At 53.2% G+C, this 17,585-nt stretch overlaps 1 protein-coding gene across 5 annotated transcripts in view; it reads right to left on the reverse strand.

Moving 5' to 3' along the window:
- The window catches only part of ADAMTS2 (ADAM metallopeptidase with thrombospondin type 1 motif 2), a 267,231-nt gene that overhangs the window by 35,342 nt on the left and 214,304 nt on the right, over nt 1-17,585 (reverse strand). For all 5 annotated transcript variants that reach the window (XR_016021425.1, XR_016021424.1, XM_088798870.1 and 2 more), the window contains exons 12-19: nt 13,861-14,036; nt 12,522-12,655; nt 5,588-5,711; nt 4,974-5,054; nt 4,309-4,475; nt 2,813-2,972; nt 964-1,096; nt 13-220 (exon numbers count right to left, since the gene is read on the reverse strand). Coding sequence is in view for 3 of the 5 variants with exons in the window: in XM_088798870.1 (XP_088654996.1) it covers nt 13-220; nt 964-1,096; nt 2,813-2,972; nt 4,309-4,475; nt 4,974-5,054; nt 5,588-5,711; nt 12,522-12,655; nt 13,861-14,036 (1,183 nt within the window). In the remaining 2 variants the exon portion in view is untranslated. The remainder of the gene's footprint in view (nt 1-12; nt 221-963; nt 1,097-2,812; nt 2,973-4,308; nt 4,476-4,973; nt 5,055-5,587; nt 5,712-12,521; nt 12,656-13,860; nt 14,037-17,585) is intronic.

A 17,585-nucleotide genomic window follows, 5' to 3' on the forward strand; every position in this document is an offset into this window, starting at 1 on the left:
GCGACTACTTACCTGGGACCAGGGTCCAGGCCGCCACCGACCAGGACAGAGCTCACGGTTGCAGGCTCTGCGGCCCTCGGGCCGGGCGTCGTTGCAGTGCTTAGAGTGCACGGAGCGGGTGGTGTTGTTGTGCAGAGGTTGGACACAGCGCACTGAGCGAGCCTGCGTGCCTGTGCGCCCACAGCTCTGGCTGCATGGCTCCCATTCGCCTGTGACCCACCTGTCAGGGCACAGTGGAACATGTCAGTCCCCTATGGTCTAGGTGCACAGAGAGAAGGCTGCCTATTCCCCCTGATGCCACCTTCCCTTTCCTCATGAAGGTGCCCTGTAGGCTTGTGGCACTCTGCCCAAGGTCCTGCAGATGATGGGCCACGCATGTCCACTAATGGGAGTCCCAGAAGGGCCACAGACAGCCCAGGCCTGAGGGACTTTGCTGGCCTCATTCCCTCCTTTGGCTCTGGCTCTGCCCTCTGACCTCAGCTTCTGCTGGCATCACCAACCTTTCTGGGCAGCAGTGAGAACTCTGTCAGCGCCCGCTCCCAAATGCCTCCATCTATTTATCAGCCATCTTCCCCATTCAGGGACTGGAAATGCAACCCTGCCAAACCCCGGGACTGGGGGTCAAGGATGCAGCTGCTGCAACGGGCTATTTGGGAAACATTTCCCACAGGTCCAGCCCTGCACCTTCTGAGCCTGTTTCTCCGTCTGAGAATTACCACGCGCCGTCTCTAAGGTGCACAGCATGGTTTCCGTTTTGCAGGTCTGAAGCAGGGGTGCAGCACACAGGCTGCTGCATCTTAGACTCCATGAAATGTGTGAGTCAGAAATAACTTGTCAAACATCTCATGGGATGTGAGGCCCGGAGCCACTTGGAGGCCTAGGGCCTGCACCTCCCTCCACTGGAGCCCCAGGGACTGCCCTCTTCTCCCTCTAGTGGGGCCCTGGGCAGCCCCAGGCACTCACACAGGCTGGGAGCACTCCTGTGGGTTGCAAGCCCGGCGGATGGCTTTGGGCTTCACGAGGGCGTCGCAGAAACCTCGGTGCACCATCTTGAGGTCCCTCCTCCGGCGGCAGCCATACTTGGTGAACTGGGACCCTGGAGATGAAAGCTTGAGGGGGCTCAATGGAGTGGTGAGGCCCCTCCAGGGGCCACGGAAGGGGCTTCACCTGCAGCTTCAGCCCTGTTCTCCCCGCCCTTCTGATGGGGTGGTGGGTGGGGCAGGGTGCCTAAGCCAGGCCTGGAGATGTCTAGCCTGGTGTACCCCCAGTACCCCAGGTCAAGTGAGGGTTAGAGGCCAGGGAGAGTGACCGCCTTCTCCCTGGCCCCTTGGCTAGCCTCCTGGGACACGAGGGTAGGTTTCATTTTCTCTCCCATTGCTTACCCATTTACTCAAATTAATATGTACTGAAGACCTGGTATGAGCCAGGAGTTGGCTTGACACAGGAATATGTCCTGCAAGGTTCCCCCCATACAATTCTAGTGCAGCAGTTCTCAACTGAGGATGATTTTGCCCCGAGACGTCTGGCAATGTCTGGGGCACTTAGTTTTCACAACTGGGGGAGGGAGGCGCTACTGGCATTAGCAGGCATTAGTGGGGAATGCTATTCAACATCCTACAATGCATGGGACGGGTACTGGTTTAGAGGGAATCCAATGGAGAGGCTCCCAGGGGACAAGAAAGCCTATGCAAAGGCCCTGAGGCAGGAGCATGACATGTCCAGGAGAATCACCTACCTAAGGCCAGTGTGGCCAGGGCCTGGTGAGCAGTGGGACAGGTCAGCAAGTTACCTGGACCTCGGAGGCCATGGGGAGAATTTTGGTTTTTATCTCAAGAACAGAGGGAGCTGCTGAAGGGACATGGTCTGATCTGCTCCTTTAATAGGTCATTCTGGGGGCGAGTGAACACACAAGCGCCGTGGGGCAGTGGGGGTGGTGCCAGGACTGGGAAGACGGGAGTAGCAGATGCGTCCAAGAGATATGAAGAGTGAAAATAAACAGGATGTGCAGGTGAGAGCCAGGGGGGTGAGAAGGCTCAAGCGGAGGTGGTATCCAGGCAAAGCACTGGAGGAGGAGTCTCCCATCTGCCTGCAGCAGGAAGGGGGTGCCCCAGCCCCTCAGGAACTCCTCTTTGTCCTCCAGGCGTGGGACCTCACATGGCATCTGAGGGAGGTCGGTCCTGGCCTGCAGGCAGAGCTACCTTCTCCTGCCTTTGTTTGCCCTGCCCCCCAGGAGCAGTGACCACGCTGGGTAAACCAGGACTTCCTGTCCGTCTGTAGTTCCCATCCAACCATGCACTCTGTGAGGTCTGGGGAAAGAGGGACCTCTCTGCACCCACCCCTGCCCCAGGACAGTCTGGAAGGCTTTTCTGAATGAATGACCACAGTCAGGGATCACCCCAGAGGGGGCCCCTCCAGCATAACCCTGTGCCCTGCCTCACAATGCCACTGGAACCCGTCCGAGCCACCCTCACAGCAGTCCCCCGCCAGCCACCTCCTGCCTCTCTCACTGATGTGGGTTCACGCTAGTGTCATCCAAGCCCCACAAGTGCCCTTCTTGCTGCCTCTAGCCTGCTGGCCTGAACACCAGCCCCCTGCTCACCTGTCCCTCCCAGGTAGGGCTAGGTCCGTATCACCCAGCAAAGTTCACTGCCTCGGCCACCCTGGCCCCAGGGCCAGTCTGCTCATGCCAGGCACATGCCTTGGGCCAGGCAGTCAGCAGGGCACTGTGAGCTCAGGGTGCCCCTTACCCCAAAGACCCTTCCCGCTCAGCCCTGGTTTTTGCTGGGGTTCCAAGTCCGAGAAGTTCCCTCACCTCCGCCGCAAGGCTTGGAACATGGAGACCACTTCTTCAGGGCCCACTCGTAGCCTGCGGAGTCATCTTCTAGGACCCGGTTGTCATCTACGTCCAGCGAGTCCTTATGGATCATGTACTTGTACGTCAGCGAGATCCGGGCTTGTCCCTGCGGGATGACCTGTGCCCCCACACAGCCGTCAGTGTGCCTACCCAGCTCTCCATCTCTTCAAAGTCAATGTGGAGAGGTCAGCCAAGGCACACTTACCGCCCAGTCTCGTTATTCGTGGTATGTTCTAGAAAGTGCCCAACACTGAACCCGTGAGAGCCTCTGGTCATGACATTTCTGTCAACCATCAATATGTATCCTTATTTTATGCGTCTTTCTGTTTAAAGGTACCTTATTAATATAAGTTAATTCCCTAACCATGAACTCACGGCCAGCACACTGTCACCCGGGCCTGAAGGAAGCTCAGCCAGCACGTACTGATTCCACAGGGACACCACCCAGCGCTGCCGCACTAGCTGGGGCCACTTTAAACAGCAAATTATCCCGTAAGAGCACAGAAATGTGAAAAACGTAGCGCATAATAACTGTGACAGGGACACTTGTTTACAGTGGGAGCTTAAAACGAGAAGCCTGTGGACTTCTCGTGTTCTACCTCAGATGGGACCAGCATGTCAGGCGACAAAGTTTTCACTGCTCAGCACTTGCCCACAAATGACCGTGAAAAGCACTTTGAGTACTGATTTGGGGATTACAAATACCTGTTAGCAAACAGGCAAATTGCCCATTACAGAAACTGCAGGTCCTGTGCCCGCCTGCATGTGCGCTGACACAGACAGTCCCCAACAGCCTGAGGGGCAGGCGGGAGCACAGCACATGCCCTAGGATGGGTGCGGGTCCCATGCCTATTGCCCCCAAGCGTGCTGCCCCTAGCAAAGGGGCTAAAGGCACCTGAGCCTTATCTGTAGGGTTTTCATTATTTTACAGATAAAATATACTACTTATGCAATTAATTTTTAAAAAGTCGTTAGAAAATCAAGCCCCCTCTGTACTCCTATAAGCAGGAGCAGCCTGTGACCCTGAACTCAGAAGACCTGGGGTCCAGTCCTGCTCAGGGACAAAGTCCAGTGTGACCTGGGTCTGGTGGTCTAACATCCGGAGCCCCGTCGGTCACTCCCAGAGGCAGGGTTTGGATTTGAAAGCAGATGTGAAGGAGCATGATGAAGGGGGGCTGTGAATGTCATTCAACAGGGAAACCAAAACCCTCACAGGGGAGGCTTTGCTTGAGGTCACCCAGGCCTCGACTGGCGGCTCCACCTCTGCTCTCACTCTGACACATAGATGGAGAGCCTTGGTCCAAAGGACAGGCCAGAGGGGCCGTTCCAACTGTGGCCTGAAGGATGCAGGGAGGCTGAGGGTGCTCAGGACCCTCTGTCCCTTCCTCAGTGACCACTTGTCCTCTGGCCTGGGCAGCCAGAAGGCGCCGGGCCTGGCCCTTGCCTCGACTTACCAGAACGGCGATGGTGCCATGGAGGGGGCCCATGGTCTGCAGCGTCTCCCGGCCATCCTCATCCTGGTACTCCCATTCCACACCCATGGCGATGAATGATTTGGCACTGGGATCCACGTCGTTCTCTTCATTTAAAATGAACTTGCCTGTCTCCAGGTTCTTGATGGCTGAGAACAGCAGAAGGTAGCGCCACCATGATCCCCACGGGCAGGATCCAGGCCCGCGGAGGGGGGCCAGCGGGGTACCCTCTCTGGTTGGTGTGTGTGGGCCACCCGGACCCTGCTGCTTGCAGACCTTCCTGCCTTCCAGTGGGTAGGGGAGCAAGCAGTGGGCCACCCGGACCCTGCTGCTTGCAGACCTTCCTGCCTTCCAGTGGGTAGGGGAGCAATCAAGGGGGCCTTGGGATGGAGAATCACTGTTCTGTGGGCTGAGGTGTGAGTGGCATGTCTTAGACACATAGCCTCCTACAGCTGTTGCCAGGACCCCCCTGATCCCGATGTGTGGCCTCTCCACAGGGAGGTGACCCCAAGAAAGGTCCACCATGTGGGCTGAGCCAGGGACAGGGAGGCAGGGCCCCCAGCCAGGCCTCTGGCCCCAGGGGCTCTGCCCATCCCCAGAAGGGTCAGACTGTGAATCTGCTGTGTTCCCTGGACTCTGAGACTCACCCAGGTGATGGCTGGTAGTGTCTGCTTCCTGGATGAGCAGGTGTCTGGCTCCTGCCGGGATCTTAAACATCTTGATGTAACCTTTGTTGGGATGTGGGGAGACACAGCCAATGAGAGGAGAGATGCCATTTGGGTAGGGACAAAGCACGGAGGCCGTGCCCCTGAAGGCAACTCCACAGGCCCGTGTTTCACGGCCCTGACCACCCACCCAGAGAGGCAGCAGCCTGAACTGACCAGTGCAGTGAAGTCCTGCCAACAGACAGCTGGGGGCAGGGGCAAAGGGGAAGGAAAAAGGGACCCACGGCTGCCCTGCAGCCCTAGAGGATAGAAGAGGGGTGCCTTCGGCAGGCCCCTGTCCTCAAATAGACATCTACCCACCCTCTGCACCTGTATCCTGTGCCCTGACCCTGTGAGCCAGGCCCCTACTCACCCTGTCCCCCACCTACTCTGGGGCCTGGCTCAAGCTGTTCTGACTTAGGTTCTCCCACCACCTCACCCTCCGAGACATCCCCAGAATAGTCATGAACCCAGGCAGATCCCCAATGTCGAGTTTGTCCCATGTACACCCGCCACGTGAGTTCAGGTCCCAGGGTCGGAGGGAGGGGCTCACTCACCCAGTTTCTTGGGTGAGCGCGTAAATGTGCCCTTGACCACTTTGCAGTGGGCATTGTCCCCTCCACACACGCCACACTTGTCCTCTTGCTTGCTGGAGCCGATCACCCCATCACAGCCCACCTTCTGCGTGGGGAGAGGGTGCAGTGTCACTTGAGATCCCCTCCCCACTCGGGCCCGACCTGTGTCCCAAGGGCACTGGCACCTGTTCCCAGGCATCCCTTCTTAGAAGTTCCCAATGCAGGAGAAGGAAACAGGGCTTTGGAGCACCCTATGTGCCCACTCAAGGACCAGCCATTCCCCTCACTCATTTACTCCTCTGGACAGTGTAACCTCAGAGGGTTCTGCACAGCCTAAACAGCACATCCCGAGACTGTCCTGGCTTGGCAAACAGGCCTCCAAATGAGCACTCCTGTCCCAAGAGCTGTAACTCAGATCTGGCCTCTGCCCCTTCTAACAGGGCCATGCCACACAGCCTCTGCAGCGGCCCCTCCGGACCCCCACCCACAGCGTAGGCCTGGATGCCCTAGCCTTCACTTTGCCCCAGGAACACAATGTCCTCTTCAGTCTGTCTTCAGGTGTCTGGACAGAAGATGACAAGAGTTGGTAGAAACTCTTTTGCCTTCATTCTCTCAACAAATCTTCTCAACACTGCCCACTCCAGTAGCGAAAATTATTCCACACCGAGCAGGGATATTCCTTTGCCCAGGGCCACCTAATAGAAGCAGTAATAAATTCAGGCTGCTTTACTCTCTACAGCCTGGCAGCATGCCATTCCCAGGATCACAGAAGCTCTACAGGAAGAAGCCTTTGCATGTCAATGGCCTGAGACCACTTTCATACCAATATACATACCCACTGCTCTCCTAGCTCAGCAGGGAAAATGACCTCTCCTCTAGCTAGTCTGCTCTCCCTGCCTGTCCTAGAATGTACCATAGCATCACATGTTTCCCTCTTTGCCGTGGCTGCCAGAAAGCTCAGAGCCAATTCTCACCTCAAGATCCTCTACCACCACCTCTGGAGAGACCCTCTTCCCCATCCTTTGCTCTCAGATTTCTAACTTTCATCTTACAAGGACCTTTCAGGGTAGGGGCTCTAAACCATGAAGAGGCTACAGAGCAGCGGTTCATGCATCATTTCTGAATGTGTGCATAGAAGTTAACAACTTTTGGTTTTATTAATCTACATGATCACAAGCCTTTTGAATCATTTTTGGAAGTGAGCAGGGTGAAAAACAATAAAATGAACATTTTTATTTTAATAATTTCTGAGGGAAAAAAATTAGCAAAGGAAGGGAACGTGATAAACTGGGGGGGAAATTGGTCTTTTAAAGCATTGAAGTCTGAGCTGAAAGCACAACCTGCCACTTCGGCCATACAGTCTTTCAGAAATTGAGTTTGTTTCCACGTTTGTAACATGGAGTCAGAGCAGCCCACACTGCCAGGGATATTGTCCAGGTAAGAGGATGTGGTCCTTGTAAATGACCACAGTGAAGGATGGAGGTGAAGCTGAGGAGGAGGACAAGGGGAGAAGAGGAGTAGCAGAGAACCCCCTTTCAGGCCAGGGCAGTTGTGATTTATAATAAATACATAAGAGGGCAGACAATTAAGTTCACGAACTCATCCTAGAAAAAGTGCTACATCCCTCATTGCTGAATATCACTATGGTCACCTTCGAAGTGCTCCCCTTGGGAAGCTATGCACTGACGCCAGGGCCTAGTCCACCCTTCAAAGCAATTTTGGAACTCTTTTTCTGGAATGGCCTTCAGGGCTGTCGTCGTATTACCCTTGATGTCCTGAATGTCATCCAAATATCTTCCTTTCAATATTTCCTTTATCTTTGGGTAAAGAAAGAAGTCACTGGGGGCCAGATCAGGTGAATCGGGAGGGTGTTCCAATTCAGTTATTTGTTTACTGGCTAAAAACTCCCTCACAGACAGTGCCTTGTGAGCTTTTCCGGTGTCCTGATGCAAGAGCCATGAATTGTTGGCGAAAAGTTCAGGTCATCTAGCCTTTTCATGCAGCCTTTTCAGCACTTGCAAATAGTAAACTTGGTTAACTGTTTGTCCAGTTGGTACAAATTCACAATGAATAATCCCTCTGATTAAAAAAAAAAATGTTAGCAACATCATTGCAACAAGTTCGCAAACTTATTTGTCAAAACTCATATGTATTTGGTCTTCATCCATTTCCAGTACAGCTCCTAAAACCCTTGGAATTTTCTGTGCTGAGAGTCATAAAGATGTCTTTTGTTATGTTAATGAGATGGCTTTAGGACACACCTAATGATGGGGGCTGGTTGCCAGGAGACCCAATCTCGTGATTAGGTGGTTGGAAGTTTCAGTCCCTGACTTCCAGGGAGGGGAGAGGGACTGAGGATTGAATTAATCACCAATGACCAATGATTTAATCAATCATACTGTAAAAAATAATAATAAATGGAGCCACTTTATTATTTTAAGAAAACAATTTCTATTCTATTTACTGTCTTACTGCAGGTTTGTCAAAGAAAGAATGAGTGACACAGCTATCCAACAGAATATCTGTCTTATCTATCTGCCTATCTATCATTTATCATATCTCTCTCTCTCTCTCTCTCTCTCTCTCTCTCTCTCTCTCTCTCTCTCTCTCTCTCTCTGTCTCAACTGATCTATTGCTCGATCAATAGCTAGATGGATTTACTATAAGCAATTGCCACATGTAATTATGGAGGCTGAGAAGCCAGGATCCATAAAAGTCAAGACCTGCAACCAGCAAGCCAGAGGCCAGGAGAGCAGACGTATATAGTCCCAGTCTGAGTCAGAGTCCGAAGGCAGAAGACCCATGTTCCAGCTCAAAGACAGTCAGGCAGGCAGAGCTAAATGGAGCCACTTTAAAATGGAGGCAGAGCTGCCATCCCTGCTTGGCTGTCTTATAGCTGGAATTATTGGAATGCTAAAATAGGGCAAAATAACCTTTGGGCTGGGTCTAAAGTAACACTGTGCTCCAAAGAACTGTTTGCAAAGATAACAAGAAAGCAGTTATTATGACAACTGGACTGATGACTCCTGGGCTGAAAATAAAAAATACTGTTGAGAATTAACATCACTATGTCATCTACACCAATAGAAATGCCTCCCCTCTATTGATATAATTGTTCCCTTTCCCTTTCTCATAAATACCCGTTGCCTTTGTCTCCTACTTGGAACATTACTTGGATTTCTGCCTGAATCAGTGATTCCAGAGTAGCTGTTCTTGATCTCAAAGAAATGCTTGGTGCCTCTCACGTTGAAATGCCTTTTTATTCTTAGGTTAACAATACTTAGGTAATGAAGCCTCCATAACAACCCAAAAGGGTGGGGTTTGGAGAGTTTCTGGGTTGGTGAACACATGGAGATGCAGGCAGAGTGGTGGGCTGAGAGAGGGCATGGAAGCCCCTCACCCCTTCCCACACCGCCCTGTGCATCTCTTCCATCTGGCTCTTCCTGAATTATATTCTTTTATAATAAACTGGTGCGCTAGCAAAACATGTTTCTCTGAGTTCTGTAAACCACTCTAGCAAATTAATCAGACCCAACGAGGAGGTCATGGAAATCTCCAATCTATAGGCAGTTTGTCAGACATACAGGTGACAACCTGGACTTGTGACTGGGGTCTTAAGAGTTGGGGGCCAGTCTTGCAGGACTGAGCCCTTAACCTGTGGGATCTGATGCTGTCTCTAGGTACATAGTGTCAGAACTGAGTTGAGTTGTAGGCCTGCTTGGTACGGGAAACCTACACACTGGAATTGGGTGCAGAATGTCACTAGTGCACTTCCCTGGGAGAAGTGTTGCTCCAGCCTCTCAACTGAGGGGTCTGAAAGCTCAGGTTTCCTACAGAATAAGCAGGAGGGCAAAGCCTCAGAGCTGTGGAGGCAGGTGGCTGCCAGCACAGATGTGCACAGGTGCCAGGGAAGGTGCTCTCCCCGACTCTGGAGCCCAACTTGACAGAAGTCGGCCCAGGGATCATGTGCGTTAGTAGAGAACCAGCTCTTAGGACATCTTCATCCACTCATGTGCTCATCTAAAAAAGCTTGCACTAACTGGAAATTCAGCTATGTAGCTGGAAGATAAGAAGGATGCCCGGATAAAGAGAAAATGAAACATATGTTTGAAAACAGTTGCTGTAACTGAGCTTTTGTTCTGTAAGTCACAGAAGGTTAACAAAAGGAAAATAGAGTAAATTAACCAGTTGACCTGTTAAACCTTGAGAAATTAAAATGGCCTGTCACCATTTCTCCTCCATTCCAAGACACATTCATTTTTTTTCATCTTTTGCTATTTCTGAAATCAGGACGTGTCTAATAATCACAGTCAAATAGACCCTGCCTACCACCCAGAGGAGTGTTTGACACAGGGATTTTTTGTCTGGGCAGTTGCTGGCCAGCTCATCTCAGGTGGTGCGACCGTCCAGGCCCAGGCAGGCACCATCCCTGGCTCAGGGAACATCTAATTTTGGCAAGCATCTACAGATAGTCAAGAGACACTGTCTAATATCCAGCGGCCTGTAAATGAACTAGGGGGAAATGATACTAAGACTTTAACCAAATCCAAGAGGCCAGTGAAGCACAGGGTCCTTCTACTGGCCTGAAATCTCACTTTAGATTGTAAAGGGGTTAATGGGCCAATGACAGGTCAGGCTGGGGATGGCCATGTATCCCTGAGTGGCTCTGCATGGCTGCTGTGGGCTGCCCCCAGCAACTACAGGAGGCTGACGGCTTGATTCCATTTCTGCTGAAGCCGAGATGGTAGTGATGGCAGTGCCTGTCTCATGGGGGGCGGGGGCATATAGCTAGTGAGGGGCTGCTTGCCTCCCTTCAGACCTATTTTGAAATCCTATTGGTGAGTTATTAAATCAGGAAATATGCCAGCTTATTTCAATTTCTCCTGTTTTCACAGCCATTTTTAGAGGACACATTTGGTAGCATGTTATTACTTTATCAAGGTAGTAGACCGTGCCTTTGATTAAAACAAAATGACCCTATGAGCCTCATTTAATTCTTGGTGCTCTTTTGATTCCCGGTGGTGTATGTACGTTATGTGTGCACACATCTTTCATTCTCCTGACATGCCTTTCGCTGTCACTTCACTTTAAACCTTCCTGAGTTGTTGTGCTTTCATAGTCTCTAACTGACAGCATCCACTTGGATCCTATTTTTTTTAATCCAGTATTAGATTCTTTTAAAATAAGAGTTTCATATTCACCTGCAGTGTTACTTCTCACATAGTTCATCTTACCACTACCCTTGTCTTTTGTGTGTTTTCAATCTTTCTGTCTACTCTGTTTTCTAACTTTTGCCATATGATCAGATATAAATGCAAATATATGTATTTTCTAATTATGCAAAAATCTATCATCTTGCTGTTACCATTCAAAATCACCATTAATTAACGGCACACTTAACCTGCTCAATCATCAATGTCAAGAGTGAAGCTCTGAGCCGCTCCCACCAAGATGGTGAATTAGGGCTCCAACTTCTCCACTATGTTTGCAACCATATTCATAGCTGCCATTTAAAGCTCCTTCTACTACTAAATGTTTCCCAAGTTTACTTTCTGTATTAGTGATGCTTTTTAAAATTTTATGTGTCTTCTGATGTCCCAAGAGATGGCCGAGGGCTAGGCTGCGACCATGCCTTTCAGGCACAAACCAGCCAATCCTGCTGCCTCCTGCTTTATCTCTCACATATCAGAACTATATTTCCTCTGCCAGAATCGTCCCAGGGCCAGGCAGCAGGCATCTAGAGAGCACCCCTATAGCTGAAGCCTGCTGGAATTAGACTGGCCAGTCCTAAACTGTTTTCCTTGCTCTGCCTTGTTGTTCTCATGGAAACCCCAATGAAAGCTCTGGCCTAGGCTTTCTCTGCTCCTTCCCGCCTCCAGGCCAAACCCAGTGCTTTCCCACATGGCCCTGCATAGTCTGGCATGCCCTTCTCTCGGGAAATGTAAGTAATAAAATCTTTCAATGGCATTGGCCTCTCTGTGGCATCACTCAGTCACTTCCATAATTCAAAGCCCTGTGGGTACAGAAGAAACACTGCTGTCTTTGTTTCTGGGGATTTGGTTTCACTGTCTGAGCAGACTGTGTGGCCCGGCCTCCCTGGGAGGCTCAAGCTGAACCAGTGTCCCCCCACCCCTGCCCCTGCATCTTGGAGGGGCCTCCTTTACCTTAGGCTGCGGTCCCACATGAGTGGACAAAAGCCCAGAGCTGTCTATAGCTTCCCTGCACCCCACCTCCTTGTTCTTGCAGCCTCACTCCCTCCTCCAGGGATGCCCGAGGCATTCTGCCAGGCTCTCTGCAGAGACTTCTAGAGGAGAGCCAGCCTCGGTGACACCTACAATGAGTCTTGCCTCCAAAAACTACAGAGGCTTCCAGTTGTTTCTAGGGAGTCTGGCAGGGGACAAGTCTGTGTTCACATTACTACTGTATCCTGAGGTTACCCCACAGTTGTTCTTGTGTCAGCCTAAGACTGAAACCAAGGACATAACGCCAGAAAACACAGCAGGCATTTCTACAAAGAGCTAAACCAACGAGACCCTTGGTGGCCTGATCAAGAGTAAGCTATCTAGTGCCCAACGGGGTGCAAGGATGTGGCAATGCCTCAAAGGGGTCGCCTGAGGACCATGTGCATCAGAATCGCCTGGGGAGCTTGCAAAACTCATGCTCCTGGGCCCCAGCCTGGTCCGAGGAGTCAGGATCTCCCAGGAGTAGCCCCAAGCTCCCTGGTGGCTCCGAGGTACACTCTAGGCTGCAAGCCCCTGGCACAGGGGAGGAGGGACCAGCCTTTACTGAGAGGCTGCCCTGTTCCAGGGGCTGTTTCTGACATTGCATGCGTAACCTGAATGAGTCCTGGTGACAACCCCAGGAAGCTGCGACCCTGAGACCACCCCCACCCTCATGCTGGCCTCATGGCACTCACCCTGCAGTCCCCGCGCACGCAGAGGCTGAAGGCATCCTTGTAGGAACAGCGCGTCCCGTCATGCACCATGCGCTGCATGGACACCACCTCCCCGGTTTCCTTGGACTGGCAATAGAGGTGGCACCTCTCCTTGGCTGGAAGTGAGGCAGCAGGGTGTTGGCGAAGTGTACTGGCTGCATCGCTCACCTCCCTTCCCAAGTCCACTCAAGAGAAAATCCCAGGAGGGTCTTCTGAGAATTCACCCCCCAACATGCACCTGCCCTGGGGCAGGAAAGGGAAAGGTGCCAGGAGACTGCAACCCCCTTCGTGTCTCTGTCTCAGGCCTTTGACTCTGGGGTACTGGACTTAGGAAGCACTTCTACCAGCTGCGCCAAGCTATTATTGGAGCAGCCTGGGTCTCCAGCCCCGAAGGCCCCACCAAGAGACCCCAAGATGCGGGGAAAGGTAACTAGCTGTTTGCCAGCTCTCCACCTAAAGACCCTCTTCAGTCAGCCTTCTCTGAAACCCCAAATAAAGCCAGACGCCCCTTGATTCATTCTCAGGTTCCTGGCACCTTCTCTTATCTGCATTTCTCTCAGAAGTCACTAAAACACTGAGTCATTATTTGATGGCTATCTACCCTGCCCCCCAGGTTGCAGCCTTCAACCGGGGGGGGACCCTGTCTGCTCTGGCACCCCTTCCTGAGGGGTGTAACACACCTGGATGATGGAGACTGAAGAGAGGCCCAGGCCGGGCCCTCCCTGCCTATGCCTGGGAGGAACAGAAACTGTATGTTTAAAATTCCATCACGGGGGGAAGGAGACCCAAATGGAATACAAACATTATCATGCCTGAAGCTACCATACTTTTCAGTTCCTAGAAGCCAATAAATGCCTTTTAATGCATAAAGCATTCCAAGTCATCTTTTCTGACACTTGAAACTGACTTTTGACTGAAAGAACAGAAGGCTAGAGGTAACCTGGTTCCTTGGCAGGGTCCGCCCAGCTCAATCTCCAGCCCCATTCCTGAGTGGGCCTCATAGCACAACTCCAGCCTCATCTACCAGGTAGCGACAGCAAGAGTAGGGCACTCGCTGCGCCTCCTCCCCCTCCCCCTCCCCCCTGCATCCTTGGCCAGGCCGGTTTCTGACTCCAATGGGACTGCTGTCCTGCCTGGAGCCCCCAGCTTCTGCCCGGGAGTGGCCCTGGCAGCCACACCGCCAGGGTGGTCTCTGCTGGCAGCCCTATGACCGGCTGGCAGCCTTGCTCATGCAGACTTAGCGGCACCAGACAAAGCAAGCCCCAGTCCGCCCTTCCGCCCTGTCCGCTGGGCTCACTGGACCCTCCACTCAGAGGCTCACCATCCCGGTGCTCATGGGGCAGCCAGTGGTGCTGGGCGTCGCCGTGCTCGAAGTACAGGTCCCACTGTCGGCACTGCTCCTCGCGGAAGTCGGCCAGGCTGTCAGGGCAGTTCTGGGAGTTGCAGAGCTGGAAATCATAGCCCAGGCCTGAGCAGGTGCGGCCCCCGTTGGCCGGGCTGCAGGACAGAGAAAATAACTTACAGGAAGAGGCCAGCACTCAGGGCGCTACTTGTGGGATTTGGGGGAGCCCTGAGTCTCACATGTCACGGGCAGCTCTGCTGAGTGAAGGGACTCAGCCCTTCCCGGTCGCAGCCACAGGACCCGGGCAGTCCCCCAGCCTCCTGGCCCCAGAACACTAAGCACAGAGGACTGGTAGCCCTCCCTCAGGGCCCCGAGGTGAGTTTCCTCTACATCCGGGTCTCGGCCTGTACCTGACCCACAGGGAACTCAAAAAGCAATTCTGAAATAGCGGAATCTGGCTGCACAGGATCTTCACCAGCGCAGGCACACAGTGGACGCTCTGTCCACCATCCTCCACCTCAGAGAATTTGGGCTGCGTTTCTGTAATTCCTTCACTTCGCTGAGAACAGCACTGGCCCATAAAGCACTAGCCCCACAGAAAAGGCACCAGCAGTGGGCTGGCAGGTGCATCTGAAGGGGGGCAGGGCAAATGGGGTGTGGCAGGCCAGCACCTGGGAGGGGCCTCAGTGTCGCCATCAGCCAAGAGTGGCAGAGCCGCGCTGTACGCGAGGTCCCCCCTGAGACTTGATCAAAAGCCATGCTCTGCCTGTGATGAAGGGTGGTAACTGCTGTTGCAGCATGGTAGAAAGGACCAGAAAGGAGCTGGCCTCCATGAGGCCCCTCAAGGGACTCAATGGAAATAATGATCGGAGAAATTTGTGGAGGATGAACCAAGGGGCCTCAGTGTTTGATGGGAAACTGAAAGAAAGGGCAATTCTGAGATTGATACCAGGGTCACTGATGGGACCATAGACCAATGACAACACCAACAAGGGTGTCAGCAGAAGGGGGTACAGATGTGCGGAGTCTGGGGCATTGGGGCAGTGACCAGCGGAGACAGCAGGAAGGGCTGGGCTTTCCCTGGAGCTCCTGGCCAGCTCAGGCAGGAAGCATACTGATTGGAACGGAAATCAATGTAACTAACTTCAAAACAGATGTGAGCTGGAGAATTTGGGGTAGGGGAGAGCAAGTGAAGAGCTGGAGACTAGCTTATTTGGAGCTTCTCAATCACAAGAGTGGGGGCAATGAGGAACACAGTGGGAATTCAATCCTGCAGGCAGGGTCCAGCTAGGGACTGCATAGGCATCTTCATGTTTGTCCCAGTGTCATGGGGAAGCTGCGGACTAGCACAGGGTGTAATGACTAAAATGAGATAGCATGAGGTCCAGCGGTCATCTCCTGGAGACTGAGGGGAAGGGGCAGCCCGTGGGGCCACTTGCATTGCTGACCAAAGCTGTGCGAGCCTGTGAGCTCAGACATGCTTGGGCCCTACAGCGGCGTGTCTCCCACTGATGTGGGTGAGGCTGGTGTAAATAAACAATTGTCACAGCTCCATGTTGCTGCATCCACACTGTCTGACAGTCACTGAGGCCGAGAACAGCACTGGGCAGGGGTTGGCTAGTCTCTGCAACTGACAGCTTTTGTGAACAGAAGGGCTCACAGGCTGTCCTAACAGCTTTGCTCCTGTCACTGCTGCCCCTGTCCTCTGCTGCCAGCACAGAGGCTGGGCCAGCTGCAGGGGTAAAATCCTTAGAGTGTGCAGGTGGAAGGGACAGAACGTGGACCTCCCCACTCCGGGACTGCATGAGCTGCCCCAGGGCCAGGCCAGGGGGATGAGTCCCCTGGAACCCAAGAGCCCAGCATCAGGAAGGGTGAGGGCTTGGACGCTTGCAGTGGGCGGGAAAGTCAGGCCAGACCTGCTCTCCCGACTATGGACCCTGGGCCTGAGTTACTCCATCAGCACAGGAACGGGCAGCTGAGACTAATCACACTTACTGAGCACTTACTGCATGCCCATGCACTGCGCCACAGGACGGGAACCCCACAGTCCTTGCCCAGCACCCTGTAGCCTCTGCAGTTCTAACTTCCTGTCTGGGCAATCTCATCCTGAGGCAAGCACAATAGCCCAGGGTTGTTTGAGGGGAGTCAGGTGCAGAGCACTTTGGGCCTGCTTCCTGCCCCTGCTCCTGGCTGGTGCAGTAGCCTGGAGCCTTGGGCAGGAGGCAGACAGAAGTGGGAGGACTGCAGGCGAGTTGAGGTGGCTGGTACCAGGCCTGTGTGCCCCACTGCTGGAGCCCAGGACACTAGTTCCTTCCCAGCCAACATGGACTTGACCCCTCTCCCTAGGCTGAACCCCTCTGGCTCTCTGGTGGCCAGCTCAAGGCCTAGCCAGAGAAGATGCAGCAGGCTAGCTGAGCAGAACATGGATTCCAGGCAGTCTGGACGGGTCCCAGAACCTGCAGGGCTTAAATTTGGGGGCCACAGGCTCCCCTGAGAAGTTGATGTGAAGCTAGAGACCTGCTCTCTCAGAAAAATGCACATGCACAGAAAGTCATGTACAATATCTGTTGGGACCCACAGAAGGGTGATGAGCCTGGGACTGAGGTTTAAGGTTTAGGTCCCCAGCCCTAATATCTAAGGCGTCCAGGTGGGTGGAGGAGGTGAGTGAAGACGGCTGGGTGGGGCTGCCCACGAACAGGGTAGCCTTAGCTGCCCACAAGCCTATATGTAGGTCTGGCATTGCTATGGTGCCCAATTTGGAAGCTGGAAATCTAGTTTGTTTGTTTTTATGTGAAATTCCAGATTTTAAATATTTTCAAGTAAAATAAAATCTTTAAAACACTGGACAGGCCAAAGAAAGAAAGACAAAAGCCACATGTCTCCTGGCAACTGAGGGGCCTCTAAGGGGCAGGTGGAAGTCCAGTGAGCTGGTATCTGTGGGAGCTTATTCCTGCATGCCAGGCTCCCTTCACGTTAGGGTACCTGCACCCACAATAACCCCAAGGACAGGCTGCTGGGCGGGGGGTGCTAACTGACTTGCCCTTAATCACATGGGGCTGCAGGGGCCCACGGCCCAGGCACTCTGGCTCCACACCTTCCCTCTTCGTGGGCACTGCACTGGGCAAGCCCCAGGCCGAGGGTTCAGGCAGGAGCAGTGGCCTGGGCGTGAATAAGGAAGTGGCTGTGGGCTGAGGAGGGGCATGAACCAGAGAGATTTTTATAAGGTGGGGTGGGTGGGGGGAAATGAGAGGGACAGGAAGGGGTAGGGACGACAGCACAGCAGGCCCCATGCATGGGAAACAGGAGGGGGAGCATGGTTAGAGGTAGGAGTCTGGTGGGCACGGGAGCAGCCTCTCCAGGCTGTCTCTCCCCTGGGCAGCTGGGCATAGGTGGCGTGTCACTGACCCTGCCCCTCTGCCTGATTGCAAACAGCTGCTTTCCTGCTCAGGTTCCTGGCATCCTGGGGCCCAAGACAGCCCTCCTCCTCCTTATTCCCAATTCCTGGTGTCTGTTCCATCTTCTATCCTCAATGATTCGACCAAAAAGGGCAGAGTAAGCCAGTGTCTAAAGGAGGGTGCAGGCCTAGTGGGGGAATGGCCAAGGCCAGCAGGTCAAGAGACCAAGTTTCCAGGTCTCCAGGGCCAGTGCTGCCCTGAGCAGGGTGTGTGACCTGGGCCATGAGCCTTCCCTCTCTGAGTCTCAGC

This window comes from Rhinolophus sinicus, chromosome 5 (genome assembly GCF_057876585.1).
Source record: "Rhinolophus sinicus isolate RSI-liver-muscle chromosome 5, RSI-T2T, whole genome shotgun sequence".
Lineage (NCBI taxonomy): Eukaryota > Metazoa > Chordata > Mammalia > Chiroptera > Rhinolophidae > Rhinolophus > Rhinolophus sinicus.